Here is a 22,213-nt window from a genome sequence, read left to right as displayed (position 1 = left end):
AGCTCGCCAGCGCGGCGACAAGATGGGCGCGGCCTCACCGGAGCTAGCAGGCGCGGCGGCCTGCTGTGAGTTGGTGTTGTGTCCTCGGTGCGCCGGCCCTGCTCGCGCACGCCTTGGTCGCGGCTGGCCGCCCCCATGTCCGCGATGGCCGGCCTCGAGGCCGCGGCGCCCACCCGCGTGTCCGCGATGGCCAGCCCTAATGACGAACAGCCACGACTCCCAGAGACTACGAGTTCATTTGTTTCCCTCAAAGGGCATAAAGGTCTTTTCCCATTGCCTCACTTGGACAACTAATGTTAGTTGCTAACAGAAACTGGCAGAAATGTCAAATAGGGAGGAAAACTTAAGTGGAGGACATATAGGAAAGAATTTTAATTTCGGTGTCAAATAGAAAAGCATCATTATTTCTGGTGTCAAATATGAAATTTTCTCTAGCAAATATGGCTATGCCTTAACGGGTCAATGTTGGGCCACGACATGCTGAGCAAATATGGCTATACCTTAATGGGTTAATGTTTGGCCACGACGGACCACCCATTTGGCCATCCATAAGAGGACCTACATTTTAGAAAAGGATTTCAGTATACTTTGCATATTTTCCTTGGTGAGCTTCGTATAGTAGTCACGGTAAATAAAATAAACTGCTCCGGTCCCTCCCTGTTTCCACGCAGTAACGTGCATTTGAAAGCTGAGCTCCAAACTAAATTCACATACAAGAATAAGGCATAATACTACCTTTTTCAATATTGTTAAGCTTAAACATGTGCACCGAGCAGGGGAAAAAATTACAATAGCACAATCTTTCGTTTATGACATAAATTTTTCATTGTGATTATGGATTTGGTGACCCATGCCTATGAAAATTTTTAGTACACGGCTAAATTAATGACATTTGTGCGTTAGGCCATCTTCAACCTCGTGCGCGACACCCACCTCACCCTCCATCCTCATCGTTGGTGGCCGCAATCCTCGCCTTCGCCCCCCACAGCCGCCCCACCCTGCCATGGCCCACGGCGCGCTAGGGCTTGGCCAGAGCTCTGCAGCCCCCGCCGTAACCGCAGAGCTCTGACCAGGCCGTAGCGTGCCTGTGGCGGCTGTCTCCCACCTCCCGCCCCCCTCGTCGGAGCTCCACCGCCCTGACCTAGCCCAGCCACCTCCACTGCCGCTAGGGCCCTTAACCACCCTCCAACCATCCTCGTGACTAGCCTTCCTTCCCCCAAACCTTCCCTTCTTAAGCCTGTCAGAGTTGGGGAAGATGAGAGGGAGAGCTCGCCGGAACCCTAACTCAGGGGGATCTAGGAGTAGAGGAGGCGGAGGCCTACCTCGCCGGATCTGCCATTGCCATCATTGGATCCACCGCCATGGCCGACGTCGGATCCGCCTGACCGACGCCGGATCAGCCGGATCCACCTGACCGACGTGGGTGGGAGAGGAGCTCGCGCGGGTGCGGGGAGGAGCTTGTCGGTCGTCGAGGAGAGAGAGAGAGAGAGAGAGAGAGAGAGGAAGAAAGATAGAGAGGAGAGGGCGCGGCGAGATAGTGAATGGGGATGCGCGGCGTTAAACGCCAGCACGCCCGTAATAAAAGTCATCGGTAATGTTTTGTCCAGGGCGTCCGTCTGTTCGTACGGCCCCGTTGGTGGGCCACAATGCCCACAGGCTCTCTTATCCTCTCCTCTTCAAGCACCGCAATTTCTTTAAAAAAAGCGCCACGACTGCGCTCCGCGACCGCTTGCTCCGCCGCATCTCCCGCTCGCCTTCCTCTCCACTGCCGCACCTAGCCACATCCCGCCCTGGTCTGCACTCTGCGCCTTGCCCCCATCCAGCTTGCCCATCGCAGAACGAGAGGCACGGGAGGCCTGCACCTGTGCCCCCATCTAGCGCGCCCGTTGGCAGGAAGGAGCGGCCTGCGCGCTGCGCCGGGAGTGTATGTTGGACCGTTGCTCTCGACGTTCCTCTAACACGGTCTTGTTGGCTACTGAAGTTCCCCACCAGATAGCTAGGTTGTGGGCGTCGGTGATGTTGTGTTTCAGGCGTTTCAGACTTATGTTTCACGTGTTTCTTCTGAATGTTCCCAATAGATCTAGGATGTTGCATATGTGGCAAGCCTGTGATTCAAGTGTTTCATGTTTTTCAGGCGTACATTTGAAGTGTTTTATCTAGATGTTGCATATGTTGCTATGTCTCTATACGCATGTTTTAAGCGTATGTTTCAAGTGTTTCAGATGTTTTAGACTCATGTTGCAAGTGTTTCATTTGGATGTTGCAAAAGTGATCTCGATGTTGCATATGTTGCTATGGTTATACACGCATGTTTCAAACATATGTTTTAAAGGTTTTATCTATTTCAGACGTATGTTGCAAGAGTTTCATCTGAATGTTTCAAAAGGAGACCTGGGAGAGCACATGTTACAATGGCGCTAGTGGCTGGAGGACAGCGGCCTGTCGCAGCGGCTTGTTGTTGCTAGAAGCGCCGCCATGGATTACCATGCAGGCCCCTAAGGCCGGCAGACACCTCCGCGGCACCCAACCGCAAGCGGGGCAGGTGACCGGGCCCACGTGGGGCCTAGAGATGCGCGTGGGACGTGGGATGGGCTGCTGGAGCGCGGGATGGAAATGGGTACGACATCCCGACGTGGGGGCATTGCCGCTGGATGGGATGCGGACTCAGATTGTGAGATGTGGTGCAGGATAATACCCACGCGTCTAGACGTGCCGTTTGTCTGGACGTCCGGGCGCCGTAAAGTCGTTGCCTTATCTCCACGGTTTCTTTAGCCCCGATTTGGATAAAAAAAATAAAGTCACATGAGAGGTTGTCTGCGTGATCTCCTACGAAATGAAATGAGGCAAAAATAGAAAAAAAAAATCCCGCATCTCTTTTTATTACATCATCCATGCATGATGATGAAAGATGAGACGCATAGTTCTCGTGCCATGGTTCGATAGAAATAAAAAGAACTGAATCCGTTGAACTGTAGGATTAAAATCATCGTAGACTTATATACAAGGTAGTACTAAAACCCCCACCGCGTTCACTCTTCAAAGATTCGACACTCTCCTCCATCCCAGCCCAGGTGAAAAGGACGATGCGAGCAATGGCGCGCATGCAGCGGCCGATCGATCACGGTTATCAGTTATCACCAGTCAGAACGCCGCCTTCCCGAGCTGCCGTCGCCCGCGTCCCTGGCCAGTGCCGCGACAGCGGCTGAGACGGCCGCGAACGCGCAGACCGCCGCCGCGACGGTCACCCTGCTGCAGAACGCGCCGGCGGCGTCGCACACGCTGCCTCCTCCTCCGGCGCTGCTTCCCCACGAACCAGCCGCCGTGCCGGTGCCGCCAACAACGTCACGGGTCGCGAAGGCCGCACCGGCCGCCGAGAATAGGAAGCCCTGCGTGGCGGCGTCGAGGAAGGGCACCAGCGGCACCGAGACGACCGCGGCGTCGTCACTCACGGTGAACAGGTACAGCGCCGCCGCCGAGCAGACGGCTGCGATCGCGCCGGCCGCCACGAAGTACCTGCACGTACGCGCGCCGCACGGATCTCAATGCACGTCGGCAACGTCGCATGTGAATATGTGATTGTGCAAGCCTCTTTGTTAGATACCTTAGAGCGTTGTACTGGCTGTAGGAGACGGAGTAGCTCGAGGATTCGGGGTTGCCGTCGACGATGACCAGCTGGCTCGCGGTGCCCATCACAACGATGGCCGCCACCGACAGACCGAGCAAGGCGATGCGGAAGAGGAGGCTCAGGGCCTTGTACACCTCGTCTGCCATCGTTGAGAAGAGAAGGCAATGAGTGTACCAGACCAGTGCACAAACCAAGCTGCATAAAGTGGGTCCACAATCCAGATGCTTGCAGTGGTGGAGAAGTTCTTTCTGAATGAATGCGTGAAGCAACCAACAATTTATCCATCCTTGGCTCAATTCAAACAAACAATTTGTGCTGGCACTTGCAGAGTTAACAATTAGCACTGAATCCCCCTGTAATCCCCAAACTATGTGCTCTCCACGCCGAAGGAAACATTCAGATGACCCACATTGCTACAGCGATATTTGAGTATTCTGAAGAGATTTGTAGAATGAAATCTGCGTCACATATAATCAGATTGTGGCTACATCGTGCGTCTTATTCAATGGACTTCTTTCCTTCAAACTTCCTTGTCGTCGTCTAAGTTGCAGAGTTTGTTCTAATTAATTCAGCTAAGAAGGGACATTGCGTCGATAAGGAATTCTGAAATATCTGTTCATTTCAAGTTGTCCGACGTCCGAGAGGCAAGACATTGATTTTATTATTCAGTATTCAGATTATTTAATTGAACACTAAGTTTTCCTTCTATTTGAACGGTTCCAAAATGCATGAAGATGTAGAATGTGTTTAACATTGGAACAAAATACTGTTAGCCTTGATGTATAGGGACTAGAATCAGTCCTCTGATTCCTGAATAAGCAAGAGAACATTGCGCCAACAATTGGGCAAATCTAAGTTTATATAGGTCAATGACGACAGTAATCCATCGACGCCCGCAACATGCAATGGTTCATGAGTCATGACAACTTAACATATTTAACATTATATGTTACTACCTGAACTGTTCCTATCATGCTTGATCGTGACAGGTTGGTAAATCTCTAAACGCGATACGAGTTTGATGCACAAGATCTCAGCGAAGTCAAGTGGATTACAGTACATATAAATGAAGTGAAGAGGAATCATGTTCTGGATACATTTAGCTGTTTAATATAATCATCCTTGTGTTGCTGTACTTTTACCTTTTAATATAATCAACAGGTCGCTTGCATGATTTGTTTTATATAAAAAGTAATTTATTTCAAGTGAATATTGCAAGCTAGACTTCTTTGGATCTTGCCATGATTTCTTTTCTGGTAGTTATTACTTCTCTAATGTGAAGGAATGGAAGGCCCAAATCATCTTTGGGATGCAGTCACATGGAAACACCCAAGAGGTTGTTTATATGTTTGATTGTGACCTTTTAGAAAATAAACGCAGGACACGTATTTACAAAATAAGTACCTTTCAATGTTTGGTACTGGTTACAAAATAAAAATATGCATGCCATGGTTTTTAAATAGCAGGCTATAGCGGCTGGAGAGAGTCCACGCTCCATTGTCATTTGTGCCGCTATACCAAATTTAATCGCTATTTAGCCCTATAGCGCCGCTAATTGCATAGTTTTAGCGTTCAAATAGCGGTGCCATTTCAGATTTTGCCAACAGGCCATATCAAAGCCTCATAAGCCATATTGTACAATTATCATTTGCTACCAATTTATTATTTTGGACAATTAAGCACTGGAGTTTCATAAATCATGTTGTAATGCCATATTAATAATGTTACCTAGACTTGTGGAACGTTAGAAACATATTTGGGTTTATGGAATTTCAAATTTGACATGTTTCTGTCCATCAATTATTGATATTTTTCATGTTTTTTTGAAAAAAAAAAGATAAATGTCATAGCGCCGCTATAGCCGCGCTATAACTTCATAGCAGCTGAAAAAAGTTGCCGATATTTTCAATAGCCCACTGTTTAAAACCATGATGTTGGCTGATTTCCGAAACTGAAACTCTGCACTAGAAAACATTATGCCCCTCTTTTCAATGCAGATCATGATAAAAGCTTTGATGTCAGGATGATGTCACGAATAAAATTCGTATCAATTAATGTTAAACATTTACGACAAAATCAGAAAACAATACCTGTACCAAGAACTAACTGAATTTCCAGTCCAGACAGAATTAATACAAAAACCAATGCAAAGTAAGAATTCAGGTGATTTCCAGTCCTCTGAATATTTCAATTCAAAACTTAATTACAGAAACAGTTTCTTCTAGCTAGAAATTCAGGTGATTCAACTCTCCAAATAAAGAACTTGTCGTAACACGATTGACGGCTGGTTATGGGACCAAGGGAATCGGTCGCAGAGATGAGCTAATGGTGGCAATGGCAGCCGCGGCCACAACCGTGCTTTGCCTTGTGTTCATCACCCTTGAACCTTGCCGTGGCCGCCGGCACGTCCTTCAGGCACTTGGAGGTCAGCCAGAGCGACGGCGGTCGCCAACGAGACGGCCCCCGACGCGCGTATCCACTGGCAGAACTCACCGGAGCCCTTGCAGACACCGGCGACCCTGCGGCCGGCGCAGGTGCCGAAGTCGTCCACTGAGAACGACAGCGCCGACGACGAGTAGAGCAGCACCCGGCGGTGTCCACGAGCTCCGACAGCGACTTGTTGGTCGCCTTGCTTTCGTCCACCTTGCCGCCGCGCGCCATCACCCACGCCGCCGCCGCCTGCAGCGCCGCTGATATCACGTTAACGACTAGAGAATAACTGCACCTTCGTCCACGTACCATCATCAGCTTCCCAGCAATGGTGACAAGGTGTCATGACCTCATGCGCCGTCATGCGAGGAAGAAGAATGGATGGATGGATATACGGCCGGTGCGCGTACGGCGTACCTAAGGGGACTGTAGTCGCTGTAGGAGACCTGGCTTGCCGTCACCGGAGAGCAGCCGGTGCAAGAGCGCTGGGAGGCGGACGCCATCCTGGCCGCCGACGGCCCGACGCCACCGATGCCACGGTGGCAATGCGGATGGCGAGTCTGGCCGCGTCCGACGACCCGTCGGAGTTGCCACCGCCAGCCATGGTTCACAGAACTCAACGAGCATTCGCATCCACCACGTCTCTCACATCACGTACGGATTAAACGCATGGATATGCAAAGCTAGTAGTTGAACCTAACAAAATCATAATTAATAAAGAAGCAACCTCTAGCAGTTCTTCCAATTATGGAGCTTGCATTTTGCATTTACTATCTCAAATTACTTATTGCTAATATGATTCTGACAGCAGTTAGGCTAAGCTACACATTTGTAGATAGAATATATATTACTTCACACTCAAAAAAGTACTAGCTAGATAGTTTTATGCGGTCGAATGAGATGGATGCTACATGGTAATCCAAAATGTGAGATCCATATCATTGCGATGACGTGGTTAACTACCACTCTCACGCATGAGCAAATCAAACTTGAATATTATAGAAACGCAATTTGCACAAATGATGGGGAGTTGATAAGGTGCGTAGTCGATCATTGACTTGGACTCGGTATATACATGCCAGTCATATCGATCAGCATGGTGGCGCCTTTTGGTTTCCAGGCACATCAATCATTAACCATCTTGTTAATAACCATTTCCACTGCTACTTGCAAACATTATTCGTTTTGTATTTTCCATTTGACGACATATAAGAACTTATATTATTTCTTCAGCAAATGAGTTTTGAGTCTGACAATTCGTCCTATTGCTGGATATATCGAAGCATAATTATAATTAACTCAAATTAATCACCTAAACTTCTATCCTAACTATTTAAACTTCTAAAAATTGAATACAAACTGCAAAATATGTCATTTTGAAAAAGTTACCCCCAAAAAACATGGTTTGTTTGGAACACGCTTTAAATTTAAATATCACTGGTACAAAAATGAAATTTCTGTATTATCGGTACGGGCTGATATTTAGTGTGTATCGTTAAAAAAAGTTCATGAACTTGAATTTGATCTGCCAGGATTTGGACCCACGAACGCGCGCCAGCCCAGGACGAGTGGATAAAAGTCCCACAGTAACCTAAGCCTAAAAAACGATCCTATTTTCACCCCTCCTCTTCCTTTCCAAGCTACTGCTGTTTTCTCTCTCCCAGCGGCACGCCAACGCTTTATCCTCAATATAAATTTTGGCTGAAATTTTCTTGTATATATCACCAATAGATTTCTGATACTTATTTCTGTTATTTCCATTTATCAGTGACAACCGATATATTTAAAAATATTGATAATGGAAAGAAAATTTTGGCTCTCAACTGTTGACGTCGTTTGAACTCAAGGACTTCTTAATTCAGTCATGTTTTATCTGACATCTGGCACTAGAACTCATAAATGTTTGTTTTGTGATCCAGTAGTAACAAAATTTTCTCTCCTTGTGTACTTAAAATGTAACTAGGATCATAGATTATTGAATGTAAAAAACACATATATTTAAGCATTGAAGCCAGATTATCATTTATTTATTTTTCTACAAAACTGGTAGCTAGTTTCCATGTGCTTACCGAATGAGTACTGCACACAGAGAATGTTCAGAAGTGGTGCATAGAGTCCCGATTATATATCCAACCTTGTGCACCGGTGTTGACTATGTGAGTTGTGTGTGTGACTTGACCTCTAACAGAAGTTTGTTGAGACCTTTATTTATACAAAGCTGTACTTGTTGTTCAGTAGGCACCAACGTCGTCCAAATACAGACTAAAGTAACATGTTGCGCAACGCAAGTACTGTTTTCTTAACAATTGGATGTAAAAATTACTTGTCATACAACATTTAATTTCTCCAAACTTGCGCTACACGGGTCAATGTCCTCCATCAGCAAAGTTTGGAAGCATTTTGTTTTTTCTACCACTGATGAGGTCTCATTTTCGTTCATTTCTGCAAAATCTTTAAGCTTGATGGATGAAAGCAATATGTTCTCGCTCCTTGTAGCAAAGAATTGCACTTGGAAGACAATGAACAGTTGAAGGCGTAGGTCATATAATAGTTTTTAGCTTTCAACATCGATATTTGGTTTAGCCATCTAGAGAGACGTTCATTCAACTACAGATAAGATGCATAGTAATTTTGCCCTATTTGATATCGTCATAACCACAAAAATTCTCTTCATTTCAACATCTAGTGAGTCATTTAGTCATTCAAGGAACTGAGCCTAAGTATGCAGGTGGCTTGAGTGTGTACATCTAGGTTTGAATTATATGCCTATTTCTTGTCATGACACGTCGCCTAGCTCCAACTACTTATGGTGTGTGGTTTGAAAAATGAGGTGGTCCATATTTTTCTCTCCCGCCACTTTTTTATTTGGTTTGTGGAACCAATGAGTTGATTCATCATCACCTCATTCCTCATAAGCTAATAATTAGTATATGCACGGGGATTAGGTTGATTCAGTCAAAACTCATAGATGAACTTATGATATATATCACCTCATGAAGCATGGGGCGACTTCAGAAACCAAACACACCATTAGTTTATTGAGTCTTTACACAGCTTATTTTCGTTTCCATGTCTCACTAACAGTCGGTGAGGGTGTATTTTCAGTGTATATTATATATTACTTTTGACCTTTGGCCAGGGATTCCGTATAGTCACAAGTACGCCATATTGTGTTTTATGAATAATTATAAATAAAAACTTTGTTTCACAAATTATTTTATATTTCTTCATTTTGATATTCGAAAATTAATGAATTTTTGTGGAATAGTTCCGTGACTAGGGTTTTGCAATGTTTTATAAACTATAAAATCGAGGTAGTAGTCAAGATTATATTCTAGAGGCCAAGTACACATCACTTATTTTGTGGTTTACATTCCATTATAAGGTACTTTCTGTTTGTTCAATTTGGATAACTTTTACTTTGAATATTCATAAGAGGACTGCATATCACGGTATTAATTAATTTTGGAAATTTGTAAATGTGTTGATTTTTATTGACAAATAGTATTGTTTTCGCGATGCTTTATAACATTATTACCAAGAAAGTGTACATAGGCCATACATATTGCTTATTTGTGACCGGAGTAAATAACTGAGGGAATGATAATTGCCAGAGCTACTTCTGCACGCAAAATTTCGTTAAAAAACTATAAAAGGAGTCCAAGATGACATCTATCACAATGCATATTCCAATAGCATTTTTATCCATGATACTGTTGGTACGTATACAATACAGAAGGCCCACCAATGGAAATGAATTCAGAAGATGAAATGAAGCCACACCATGGTCCAAAACGCAAAACCTAATGCTTGTGATGGCACCCATGGCCACAAGCGCCGGACTCAGAGCTGGAGCTGGAGTCCGAGTCCGAATCTCCACAGGACGCCGAGCCTCCGACGCCCCTGACCACCTCGGCGACGGACACGGCGACGGCCGCGGCCAGCGAGAGGTAGACGGAGATATGCACCTGGCTGCAGAAGTTGCTGCCGCCGATACCGCCGGCGGCGGCGCTCCCGGCGCAGACGCTGACGCGCCTGCCGTTGGCGGAGCAGTAGGACATGTCGGACACCGCCGCGAACGCGGCCCCGGTCGCCGAGTAGAGCAGCGCGGGCACGGCGACGCCCAGCAACGGCATGAGCACCTTGGCCGTCTTGTCCTTGCCCTTCTTCCACACGACGAGGAAGATGGCGATGGCCTCTAGGAACGCCGCAATGGAGGCGGCGCCCACCAGGTAGACGAAGGGCGGGAAGTCGCTGTAGGTGACAGTCCGCGGCCGCGCGCCATAAGCCGCGTACACGGTGCACTGGCTCGCCGTGGCCATCAGCACCGCCGCCGCCACCGTCAGGCCCATGCCCGCGATGCGGCCGGCGATGCTCACCGCCGTCGCACACTTGGATTCCTTCTTCTCCTCGTCGTACATGGTTGACGTGCGCCGATCGATAGATGGATGAGCAAGCTAGCTTGTTAGAAGCTCGATTGTTGACTTTGAGCTTGTTGAGCCTTAGCTAGCTTGAGCTGTCGCGTAGATGTACTATATATACATATATGAGCATTTGGTGACAACTAACAAGTGGATGATGAAGAGAAGGTCAACGGGAGTGATTGTAGGCGGCATGTTTGCACGCTCAACTAACGTTCGTTAGCACGAGCTCACCTCCGTTTTGCTTTCTTGCCTTCTTGGTAATGACTAATTAGTGGATTTAGCATCTAATCTCACTTGATTCTACTGGTTGTTACATACTTGCATATTATATCGACGGCGGTTCGCCACTAGTTTACTCGCTAAATCGCTTAGTTTGCTTGGCAAGCCAAGAAATTTGCGTAGAGTATTAGGGTATTAGCAATGATTAGGTTCCATGGTTAATTCATAGTAGTAGTATATAATTGTTAACATCTCTGCTCAGAATTATGCATTCATGAGTCAAACTGACGGCCCAGCACTTGCTTTGCAACTCAAAGTGACGGCCCAACATGCTTTGGGAACTGACAGGCCAACGGATCAATTAACCCCCCTCTGTTTGGTCCAGTCCACTTTGAATCCTTTTCCTTTCTTGCACTACACTTAGCACAGTTGCATGCTTTTTTTTTATTTTTAACCAAAAAAAAAAGCTACATGACGACTTGTGGCCAAACAATCACAAAGGGTAAACAAGCCATTGATTTACAATTATTGATTTACCAACAAATTCAAAAGCAAAAAAGATGGCACATCCTAATGCTTGCAATGGCACCCATTAGGGATGAAAACGGATCGGATACGGATGGATATCACCGATATTAAATTTGTTTTCATATTTCTATCCGGATTCAGATTCGGATTCGAATACGAATAGTGTCAACTATGTCGGATATGATACGATTGGATATCGACATCATAAATATGCGATTTGAGTATTCGGATACGGATACGGTATCGGATGTTGGATATCCGGACTCGGATACGGACAGATCTCAACCCTTCTAAACGGATTCGGTTTTGAATACGGTTGGAAAATATCCGTACCGTTTTCATCCCTAGCACCCATGCCCACAGACGGACTCCGAATCCGAGTCCGAGTCTGAGTCAGAGCCAGAGTCCGAACCCAACCCACAGCCATGGCACCATCGCAATGTGGTCAGGAACTCAGCAATGGACACGGCCAAGGCAGCGCCGAGCGAGAGCCACATGGACACGTGCACCTGCTCGCAGAAGCGGCCGCCGCCGACGCTGCTGTGGCAGACGCTGAAGCGCCGCCCACTGGGCTCCAAGTAGTAGGAGACGTCCCAACTGACGGCGAACGCGCGCCGGCGGACTTGTAGAGCAGCGCTGGCACGACGGCACCGAGGAGCAGCATGAGCACCCTCCAGGCTGTCTTTCTCCTGCCCTTCTTCCTCGAGCTGAGGAACAGGGCTACTGCCTCTAGCAGCGTGGCAATGGCGGTCGCCGCCACCAGGTACCTGCATCACAGCCGCAAATGTACAAATGTTGTGCAGGTACTTGCGGCAATGGATTTTGAGTTCTCCGGTCTGGTGTACGTACACGAAGGCATGGAAGTCGCTGTACGGTGATTGACAGACTACTGCGATGATATCGGGACATGTGAATAAATAATCATCCGTACTAGTTGAACTTGCTTACGTGATCATCTCGGCGAGCATTTCTCCACCGGACGGCACCGTACTTGGTCAAGGAAGAGCTCCGATTCTACGAGGAAGGGAACACGGTCATCCACGACCGTTGTCGCTCTCCCTCGTAGAATCAAAGCTCCTCCTTGATGTCCATTACCGCTCGACAGAGAACATGCTCGCCGAGCTGAACACGGTCCGCAAGCTCAACTAGTACGGATTTTCTATAATTTTCTAACTATTTTCTAAGTTTTTCATTTCATAAAAAGTTAAAATAAAAAGTACGGTGATTGACAGACTACTGCGACGATATCGGGACATATGAATAAATAACCATCCGTACTAGTTGAACTTGCTTACGTGATCATCTCGGCGAGCATTTCTCCACCGGACGGCACCGTACTTGCCACGGACGAGCTCCGATTCTACGAGGAAGGGAACACGGTCTTCCATGACTGTTGCCGCTCTCCCTCGTAGAATCAAATCTCCTCCTTGACGTCCGTTACCGCTCGGCAGAGAACATGGTCGCCGAGATGAACACGGTCCGCAAGTTCAACTAGCTACTTTAACCTTCTTTCATGTAAATATGCAAGCTTGAAGTGATTTTGAGCTCAAATTGCTTATAAATGAAAAAAACCACAATAAATAACCATATATATATATATAGTGAATAAAATGAGATAAGACAATGGTGAAAAATGAGAGTATGAGATTGGTAACCTTTACAACCGAAGAATCGACGGAGAAATCGAAGAAATCGACGGAGGAATCGAAGAATGGATGGAGGAACAATGGAGGAAGGGACGAAGCAAGAACACTACTGCAGTGAGCTTCAAAATGTGCTGAGCTCGGGCTCGGGGAGGAAGCAGACGACCAGGATATAAAGGGGGACCTTTAGTCCCGGTTGGTGGCTCCAACCGGGACTAAAGGTAACTTTCCAACCCCGGGCGCAGCCACGGCCCGGGAGTAGACCTTTACTCCCGGTTAGAGCCACCAACCGGGAGTAAAAGTATACCTTTAGTCCCGGTTGGTGGCTCCAACCGGGACTAAAGGTCCCTGCCACCTCTGTCTGGCGCAGTAGCCATTGGGCAGAGACCTTTAGTCCCAGTTGGAGCCACCAACCGGGACTAAAGGTATCTCTAGTCCCGGTCGCAAAAAATTCCGGGACTACAGCCCATTTTAACCGAGGATCAAAGGTCTGTTCTCTACTAGTGAATAATACTCTGCCATCATCCAAGGCCCACAGTTGCTTAGGCAATCCCCACGTTTTGGGCATCTGTATGCTATACTCCGATCCTTTTCCCACTTTTGCTAAAATCGATCAAGAGGCATATGATGACATAGTAGTGGTCACAATTACGTATACATTGAGGTCGAAGGCAGCAATGCGTCCCGAGCCCGAATCCGAACATGCATCAGGCATGAAGTAGACAATGCCGTTGACAGTTGCCCATTTTTCATGGTTCCAGCTGATAGCAAAAGGCGGTGCCGAGCTTTGCCTCCATGTGAGCGGCTCTGTGCCGCCGTGCATGATCGTGGCGACATAGCAGCAGCTCTGGCACCACGCTAAAGTTTGGTAGGCAGATGACCTTGAATGCGCTAGACAGAGCGGCGCGGCCAAAGCTGGAGAACTCCAAGGGAGTGTCCGTGCCGATGGCGCATGCACGCCCGGCCGTCAGATCGATGATCATGGCATTTGTATGGTGTACTCCTTGCCCCATACACCCTTGTTAATATCAATCAAGAGCCATATGATGGCACAGTAGTTTTCATCATTGGGCTCGCGCAGAAATTGAGCCAAATCCAAGGTTCGCCCGTGGCACGGCCAAAGCTCGGCACGGTCCCGGGAGCGTATGTGTCGACCGTGCATGCACACCCGGCAGCCGGATTGATGATCATGGCCGTGCCACTGGCATACGTTCTCTGTACACAATAACGTTGAGCCGCGTGGTAGTGTCCTGCTGAAGCACGCCCAAGACGTTGCCGTCGTCCTCGCCAAGCACGGACTTTCAAAAACATGTTCGCAGCCCACTGATAAGGACAGTCTCACCTAACGACTAGGTCATGTTTTTTAAAAATATTTTTCATGCGAGAGAGCTCCTGTCTACTACAGCCCATAGGAAGAATCAACCCTTTGAGTAGAGCGACTCTGATCCGCCTCCATTCACCCCCGAACCGAGTCAGCGTTGAGCAGCAAGATCTTGCTGTGGTGCCTGTGTTAGAGAGATATCAATGCACCTTCCTACTTCAAATTTGTGATAAGATTCTCAGATTCTCGGATTTGCTGAAGATGATTAGTATTTTTTGTGAGATGATTCTCAAATTCTGAGACGATTGGTATTTTTTGTCTACTGACTGACCTGCCAGGCTCGTCAGGCCGAGTGCGCTCGCATGGCACAGCTAATACCCTAGTGGGCCATGCCTGGGGCGTTAGCGTTGCCCATGGGTAGGCACGACATGCTTAGCAAATAGAGAAAATTTCCTATTTGACATCAGAAATAATGTTGCTTTCTTATTTGACACCGAAACTGAAATTATTTCCTATCCGTCCTTCACTCGAGTTTTTCTTTCCCATTTGACATTTCCGTCAGTTTGGACTGCTAACGGTGTTAAGTCCTAGGAGAAAAGTCCGTTTTACCCCTGGAGTTTTTTTACCGGTCATGACATTCCATGGTTGACATTGCTATCTTCTTTTTGAATGTTTTTATTTCGAACTGCTATATTTTTCTTTTTTCTTTTGTAAAATAAATAAAGGAATGAACATAATCTTATATAATTACTTATAATTATATCAGTTCAATATCAATCCATTTAATCTTAGTCGTAGATCACGAGATGGATGGCTCAGTTTTGTTGCTGGTGTGAGACACGTATACGTGTATTCATAATATATAATGAATTTATGAGATTATTTTTCTAAAGGAAAACAGCCATATAACGCGTATGATGTCATGATGACATCAAGCAAAGAAACACTGGGGCAAAACAGAGCACAGCTTGCGGCCGGCGTTCAGGGTTCGCAGGCACGCGGCCATGGCGGCCTCTCCCATGGCGGCGCGGCCGGGGCCAGAGCTCGCCAGCGCGGCGACAAGATGGGCGCGGCCTCACCGGAGCTAGCAGGCGCGGCGGCCTGCTGTGAGTTGGTGTTGTGTCCTCGGTGCGCCGGCCCTGCTCGCGCACGCCTTGGTCGCGCTGGCCGCCCCCATGTCCGCGATGGCCGGCCTCGAGGCCGCGGCGCCCACCCGCGTGTCCGCGATGGCCAGCCCTAATGACGAACAGCCACGACTCCCAGAGACTACGAGTTCATTTGTTTCCCTCAAAGGGCATAAAGGTCTTTTCCCATTGCCTCACTTGGACAACTAATGTTAGTTGCTAACAGAACTGGCAGAAATGTCAAATAGGGAGGAAAAACTTAAGTGGAGGACATATAGGAAAGAATTTTAATTTCGGTGTCAAATAGAAAAGCATCATTATTTCTGGTGTCAAATATGAAATTTTCTCTAGCAAATATGGCTATGCCTTAACGGGTCAATGTTGGGCCACGACATGCTGAGCAAATATGGCTATACCTTAATGGGTTAATGTTTGGCCACGACGGACCACCCATTTGGCCATCCATAAGAGGACCTACATTTTAGAAAAGATTTCAGTATACTTTGCATATTTTCCTTGGTGAGCTTCGTATAGTAGTCACGGTAAATAAAATAAACTGCTCCGGTCCCTCCCTGTTTCCACGCAGTAACGTGCATTTGAAAGCTGAGCTCCAAACTAAATTCACATACAAGAATAAGGCATAATACTACCTTTTTCAATATTGTTAAGCTTAAACATGTGCACCGAGCAGGGGAAAAAATTACAATAGCACAATCTTTCGTTATGACATAAATTTTTCATTGTGATTATGGATTTGGTGACCCATGCCTATGAAAATTTTTAGTACACGGCTAAATTAATGACATTTGTGCGTTAGGCCATCTTCAACCTCGTGCGCGACACCCACCTCACCCTCCATCCTCATCGTTGGTGGCCGCAATCCTCGCCTTCGCCCCCACAGCCGCCCCACCCTGCCATGGCCCACGGCGCGCTAGGGCTTGGCCAGAGCTCTGCAGCCCCCGCCGTAACCGCAGAGCTCTGACCAGGCCGTAGCGTGCCTGTGGCGGCTGTCTCCCACCTCCCGCCCCCCTCGTCGGAGCTCCACCGCCCTGACCTAGCCCAGCCACCTCCACTGCCGCTAGGGCCCTTAACCACCCTCCAACCATCCTCGTGACTAGCCTTCCTTCCCCCAAACCTTCCCTTCTTAAGCCTGTCAGAGTTGGGGAAGATGAGAGGGAGAGCTCGCCGGAACCCTAACTCAGGGGGATCTAGGAGTAGAGGAGGCGGAGGCCTACCTCGCCGGATCTGCCATTGCCATCATTGGATCCACCGCCATGGCCGACGTCGGATCCGCCTGACCGACGCCGGATCAGCCGGATCCACCTGACCGACGTGGGTGGGAGAGGAGCTCGCGCGGGTGCGGGGAGGAGCTTGTCGGTCGTCGAGGAGAGAGAGAGAGAGAGAGAGAGAGAGAGGAAGAAAGATAGAGAGGAGAGGGCGCGGCGAGATAGTGAATGGGGATGCGCGGCGTTAAACGCCAGCACGCCCGTAATAAAAGTCATCGGTAATGTTTTGTCCAGGGCGTCCGTCTGTTCGTACGGCCCCGTTGGTGGGCCACAATGCCCACAGGCTCTCTTATCCTCTCCTCTTCAAGCACCGCAATTTCTTTAAAAAAAGCGCCACGACTGCGCTCCGCGACCGCTTGCTCCGCCGCATCTCCCGCTCGCCTTCCTCTCCACTGCCGCACCTAGCCACATCCCGCCCTGGTCTGCACTCTGCGCCTTGCCCCCATCCAGCTTGCCCATCGCAGAACGAGAGGCACGGGAGGCCTGCACCTGTGCCCCCATCTAGCGCGCCCGTTGGCAGGAAGGAGCGGCCTGCGCGCTGCGCCGGGAGTGTATGTTGGACCGTTGCTCTCGACGTTCCTCTAACACGGTCTTGTTGGCTACTGAAGTTCCCCACCAGATAGCTAGGTTGTGGGCGTCGGTGATGTTGTGTTTCAGGCGTTTCAGACTTATGTTTCACGTGTTTCTTCTGAATGTTCCCAATAGATCTAGGATGTTGCATATGTGGCAAGCCTGTGATTCAAGTGTTTCATGTTTTTCAGGCGTACATTTGAAGTGTTTTATCTAGATGTTGCATATGTTGCTATGTCTCTATACGCATGTTTTAAGCGTATGTTTCAAGTGTTTCAGATGTTTTAGACTCATGTTGCAAGTGTTTCATTTGGATGTTGCAAAAGTGATCTCGATGTTGCATATGTTGCTATGGTTATACACGCATGTTTCAAACATATGTTTTAAAGGTTTTATCTATTTCAGACGTATGTTGCAAGAGTTTCATCTGAATGTTTCAAAAGGAGACCTGGGAGAGCACATGTTACAATGGCGCTAGTGGCTGGAGGACAGCGGCCTGTCGCAGCGGCTTGTTGTTGCTAGAAGCGCCGCCATGGATTACCATGCAGGCCCCTAAGGCCGGCAAGACACCTCCGCGGCACCCAACCGCAAGCGGGGCAGGTGACCGGGCCCACGTGGGGCCTAGAGATGCGCGTGGGACGTGGGATGGGCTGCTGGAGCGCGGGATGGAAATGGGTACGACATCCCGACGTGGGGGCATTGCCGCTGGATGGGATGCGGACTCAGATTGTGAGATGTGGTGCAGGATAATACCCACGCGTCTAGACGTGCCGTTTGTCTGGACGTCCGGGCGCCGTAAAGTCGTTGCCTTATCTCCACGGTTTCTTTAGCCCCGATTTGGATAAAAAAATAAAGTCACATGAGAGGTTGTCTGCGTGATCTCCTACGAAATGAAATGAGGCAAAAATAGAAAAAAAAAATCCCGCATCTCTTTTATTACATCATCCATGCATGATGATGAAAGATGAGACGCATAGTTCTCGTGCCATGGTTCGATAGAAATAAAAAGAACTGAATCCGTTGAACTGTAGGATTAAAATCATCGTAGACTTATATACAAGGTAGTACTAAAACCCCCACCGCGTTCACTCTTCAAAGATTCGACACTCTCCTCCATCCCAGCCCAGGTGAAAAGGACGATGCGAGCAATGGCGCGCATGCAGCGGCCGATCGATCACGGTTATCAGTTATCACCAGTCAGAACGCCGCCTTCCCGAGCTGCCGTCGCCCCGCGTCCCTGGCCAGTGCCGCGACAGCGGCTGAGACGGCCGCGAACGCGCAGACCGCCGCCGCGACGGTCACCCTGCTGCAGAACGCGCCGGCGGCGTCGCACACGCTGCCTCCTCCTCCGGCGCTGCTTCCCCACGAACCAGCCGCCGTGCCGGTGCCGCCAACAACGTCACGGGTCGCGAAGGCCGCACCGGCCGCCGAGAATAGGAAGCCCTGCGTGGCGGCGTCGAGGAAGGGCACCAGCGGCACCGAGACGACCGCGGCGTCGTCACTCACGGTGAACAGGTACAGCGCCGCCGCCGAGCAGACGGCTGCGATCGCGCCGGCCGCCACGAAGTACCTGCACGTACGCGCGCCGCACGGATCTCAATGCACGTCGGCAACGTCGCATGTGAATATGTGATTGTGCAAGCCTCTTTGTTAGATACCTTAGAGCGTTGTACTGGCTGTAGGAGACGGAGTAGCTCGAGGATTCGGGGTTGCCGTCGACGATGACCAGCTGGCTCGCGGTGCCCATCACAACGATGGCCGCCACCGACAGACCGAGCAAGGCGATGCGGAAGAGGAGGCTCAGGGCCTTGTACACCTCGTCTGCCATCGTTGAGAAGAGAAGGCAATGAGTGTACCAGACCAGTGCACAAACCAAGCTGCATAAAGTGGGTCCACAATCCAGATGCTTGCAGTGGTGGAGAAGTTCTTTCTGAATGAATGCGTGAAGCAACCAACAATTTATCCATCCTTGGCTCAATTCAAACAAACAATTTGTGCTGGCACTTGCAGAGTTAACAATTAGCACTGAATCCCCCTGTAATCCCCAAACTATGTGCTCTCCACGCCGAAGGAAACATTCAGATGACCCACATTGCTACAGCGATATTTGAGTATTCTGAAGAGATTTGTAGAATGAAATCTGCGTCACATATAATCAGATTGTGGCTACATCGTGCGTCTTATTCAATGGACTTCTTTCCTTCAAACTTCCTTGTCGTCGTCTAAGTTGCAGAGTTTGTTCTAATTAATTCAGCTAAGAAGGGACATTGCGTCGATAAGGAATTCTGAAATATCTGTTCATTTCAAGTTGTCCGACGTCCGAGAGGCAAGACATTGATTTTATTATTCAGTATTCAGATTATTTAATTGAACACTAAGTTTTCCTTCTATTTGAACGGTTCCAAAATGCATGAAGATGTAGAATGTGTTTAACATTGGAACAAAATACTGTTAGCCTTGATGTATAGGGACTAGAATCAGTCCTCTGATTCCTGAATAAGCAAGAGAACATTGCGCCAACAATTGGGCAAATCTAAGTTTATATAGGTCAATGACGACAGTAATCCATCGACGCCCGCAACATGCAATGGTTCATGAGTCATGACAACTTAACATATTTAACATTATATGTTACTACCTGAACTGTTCCTATCATGCTTGATCGTGACAGGTTGGTAAATCTCTAAACGCGATACGAGTTTGATGCACAAGATCTCAGCGAAGTCAAGTGGATTACAGTACATATAAATGAAGTGAAGAGGAATCATGTTCTGGATACATTAGCTGTTTAATATAATCATCCTTGTGTTGCTGTACTTTTACCTTTTAATATAATCAACAGGTCGCTTGCATGATTGTTTTATATAAAAAGTAATTTATTTCAAGTGAATATTGCAAGCTAGACTTCTTTGGATCTTGCCATGATTTCTTTTCTGGTAGTTATTACTTCTCTAATGTGAAGGAATGGAAGGCCCAAATCATCTTTGGGATGCAGTCACATGGAAACACCCAAGAGGTTGTTTATATGTTTGATTGTGACCTTTTAGAAAATAACGCAGGACACGTATTTACAAAATAAGTACCTTTCAATGTTTGGTACTGGTTACAAATAAAAATATTGCATGCCATGGTTTTTTAAATAGCAGGCTATAGCGGCTTGGAGAGAGTCCACGCTCCATTGTCATTTGTGCCGCTATACCAAATTTAATCGCTATTTAGCCCTATAGCGCCGCTAATTGCATAGTTTTAGCGTTCAAATAGCGGTGCCATTTCAGATTTTGCCAACAGGCCATATCAAAGCCTCATAAGCCATATTGTACAATTATCATTTGCTACCAATTTATTATTTTGGACAAATTAAGCACTGGAGTTTCATAAATCATGTTTGTAATGCCATATTAATAATGTTACCTAGACTTGTGGAACGTTAGAAACATATTGGGGTTTATGGAATTCAAATTTGACATGTTTCTGTCCATCATTATTGATATTTTTCATGTTTTTTGAAAAAAAAAAGATAATGTCATAGCGCCGCTATAGCCGCGCTATAACTTCATAGCAGCTGAAAAAAGTTGCCGATATTTTCAATAGCCCACTGTTTTAAAACCATGATGTTGGCTGATTTCCCGAAACTGAAAACTCTGCACTAGAAAACATTATGCCCCTCTTTTCAATGCAGAGTCATGATAAAAGCTTTGATGTCAGGATGATGTCACGAATAAAATTCGTATCAATTAATGTTAAACATTTACGACAAAATCAGAAAACAATACCTGTACCAAGAAACTAACTGAATTTTCCAGTCCAGACAGAATTAATACAAAAACCAATGCAAAGTAAGAATTCAGGTGATTTCCAGTCCTCTGAATATTCAATTCAAAACTTAATTACAGAAACAGTTTTCTTCTAGCTAGAAATTCAGGTGATTCAACTCTCCAAATAAAGAAACTTGTCGTAACACGATTGACGGCTGGTTATGGGACCAAGGGAATCGGTCGCAGAGATGAGCTAATGGTGGCAATGGCAAGCCGCGGCCACAACCGTGCTTTGCCTTTGTGTTCATCACCCTTGAACCTTGCCGTGGCCGCGGCACGTCCTTCAGGCACTTGGAGGTCAGCCAGAGCGACGGCGGTCGCCAACGAGACGGCCCCCGACGCGCGTATCCACTGGCAGAACTCACCGGAGCCCTTGCAGACACCGGCGACCCTGCGGCCGGCGCAGGTGCCGAAGTCGTCCACTGAGAACGACAGCGCCGACGACGAGTAGAGCAGCACCCGGCGGTGTCCACGAGCTCCGACAGCGACTTTGTTGGTCGCCTTGCTTTCGTCCACCTTGCCGCCGCGCGCCATCACCCACGCCGCCGCCGCCTGCAGCGCCGCTGATATCACGTTAACGACTAGAGAATAACTGCACCTTCGTCCACGTACCATGATCAGCTTCCCAGCAATGGTGACAAGGTGTCATGACCTCATGCGCCGTCATGCGAGGAAGAAGAATGGATGGATGGATATACGGCCGGTGCGCGTACGGCGTACCTAAGGGGACTGTAGTCCGCTGTGTAGGAGACCTGGCTTGGCCGTCACCGGAGAGCAGCCGGTGCAAGAGCGCTGGGAGGCGGACGCCATCCTGGCCGCCGACGGCCCGACGCCCACCGATGCCACGGTTGGCAATGCGGATGGCGAGTCTGGCCGCGTCCGACGACCCGTCGGGAGTTGCCACCGCCAGCCATGGTTCACAGAACTCAACGAGCATTCGCAATCCACCACGTCTCTCCACATCACGTACGGATTAAACGCATGGATATGCAAAGCTAGTAGTTGAACCTAACAAAATCATAATTAATAAAGAAGCAACCTCTAGCAGTTCTTCCAATTATGGAGCTTGCATTTTGCATTTACTATCTCAAATTACTTATTGCTAATATGATTCTGACAGCAGTTAGGCTAAGCTACACATTTGTAGATAGAATATTATATTACTTCACACTCAAAAAAGTACTAGCTAGATAGTTTTATGCGGTCGAATGAGATGGATGCTACATGG

The 22,213-nt window shown here is 47.8% G+C and overlaps 1 protein-coding gene and 3 pseudogenes across 1 annotated transcript; all 4 read right to left on the bottom strand.

Annotated features, from left to right (window-relative positions):
- Positions 1-3,134: 3,134 nt before the first annotated feature.
- Positions 3,135-6,558, bottom strand: LOC136533819 (uncharacterized; annotated as a pseudogene).
- Positions 6,559-9,795: 3,237 nt separating this feature from the next.
- On the bottom strand, positions 9,796-10,541 carry LOC136533816 (CASP-like protein 1U3). The gene has a single exon (XM_066526337.1). It carries the CDS (start codon positions 10,474-10,476, stop codon positions 9,859-9,861), a length of 618 nt encoding a protein of 205 aa, XP_066382434.1. The 5' UTR covers positions 10,477-10,541; the 3' UTR covers positions 9,796-9,858.
- Positions 10,542-11,268: 727 nt separating this feature from the next.
- On the bottom strand, positions 11,269-17,059 carry LOC136533818 (CASP-like protein 1U4; annotated as a pseudogene).
- A 1,308-nt stretch (positions 17,060-18,367) lies between these two features.
- LOC136533817 (uncharacterized) lies at positions 18,368-21,922 on the bottom strand (annotated as a pseudogene).
- Positions 21,923-22,213: the final 291 nt, after the last annotated feature.

This window comes from Miscanthus floridulus, unplaced genomic scaffold (genome assembly GCF_019320115.1).
Source record: "Miscanthus floridulus cultivar M001 unplaced genomic scaffold, ASM1932011v1 os_1224, whole genome shotgun sequence".
NCBI classification, from domain to species: domain Eukaryota; kingdom Viridiplantae; phylum Streptophyta; class Magnoliopsida; order Poales; family Poaceae; genus Miscanthus; species Miscanthus floridulus.
The sequence above is the reverse complement of the archived record's forward strand: the minus strand, read 5'-3'. Positions and strand labels throughout refer to the sequence as shown.

What these genes read in the sequence shown, in the direction of transcription:
- LOC136533816 (XM_066526337.1), bottom strand. Translation starts at nt 10,476, where the DNA reads ATGTACGACGAGGAGAAGAAGGAATCCAAGTGTGCGACGGCGGTGAGC.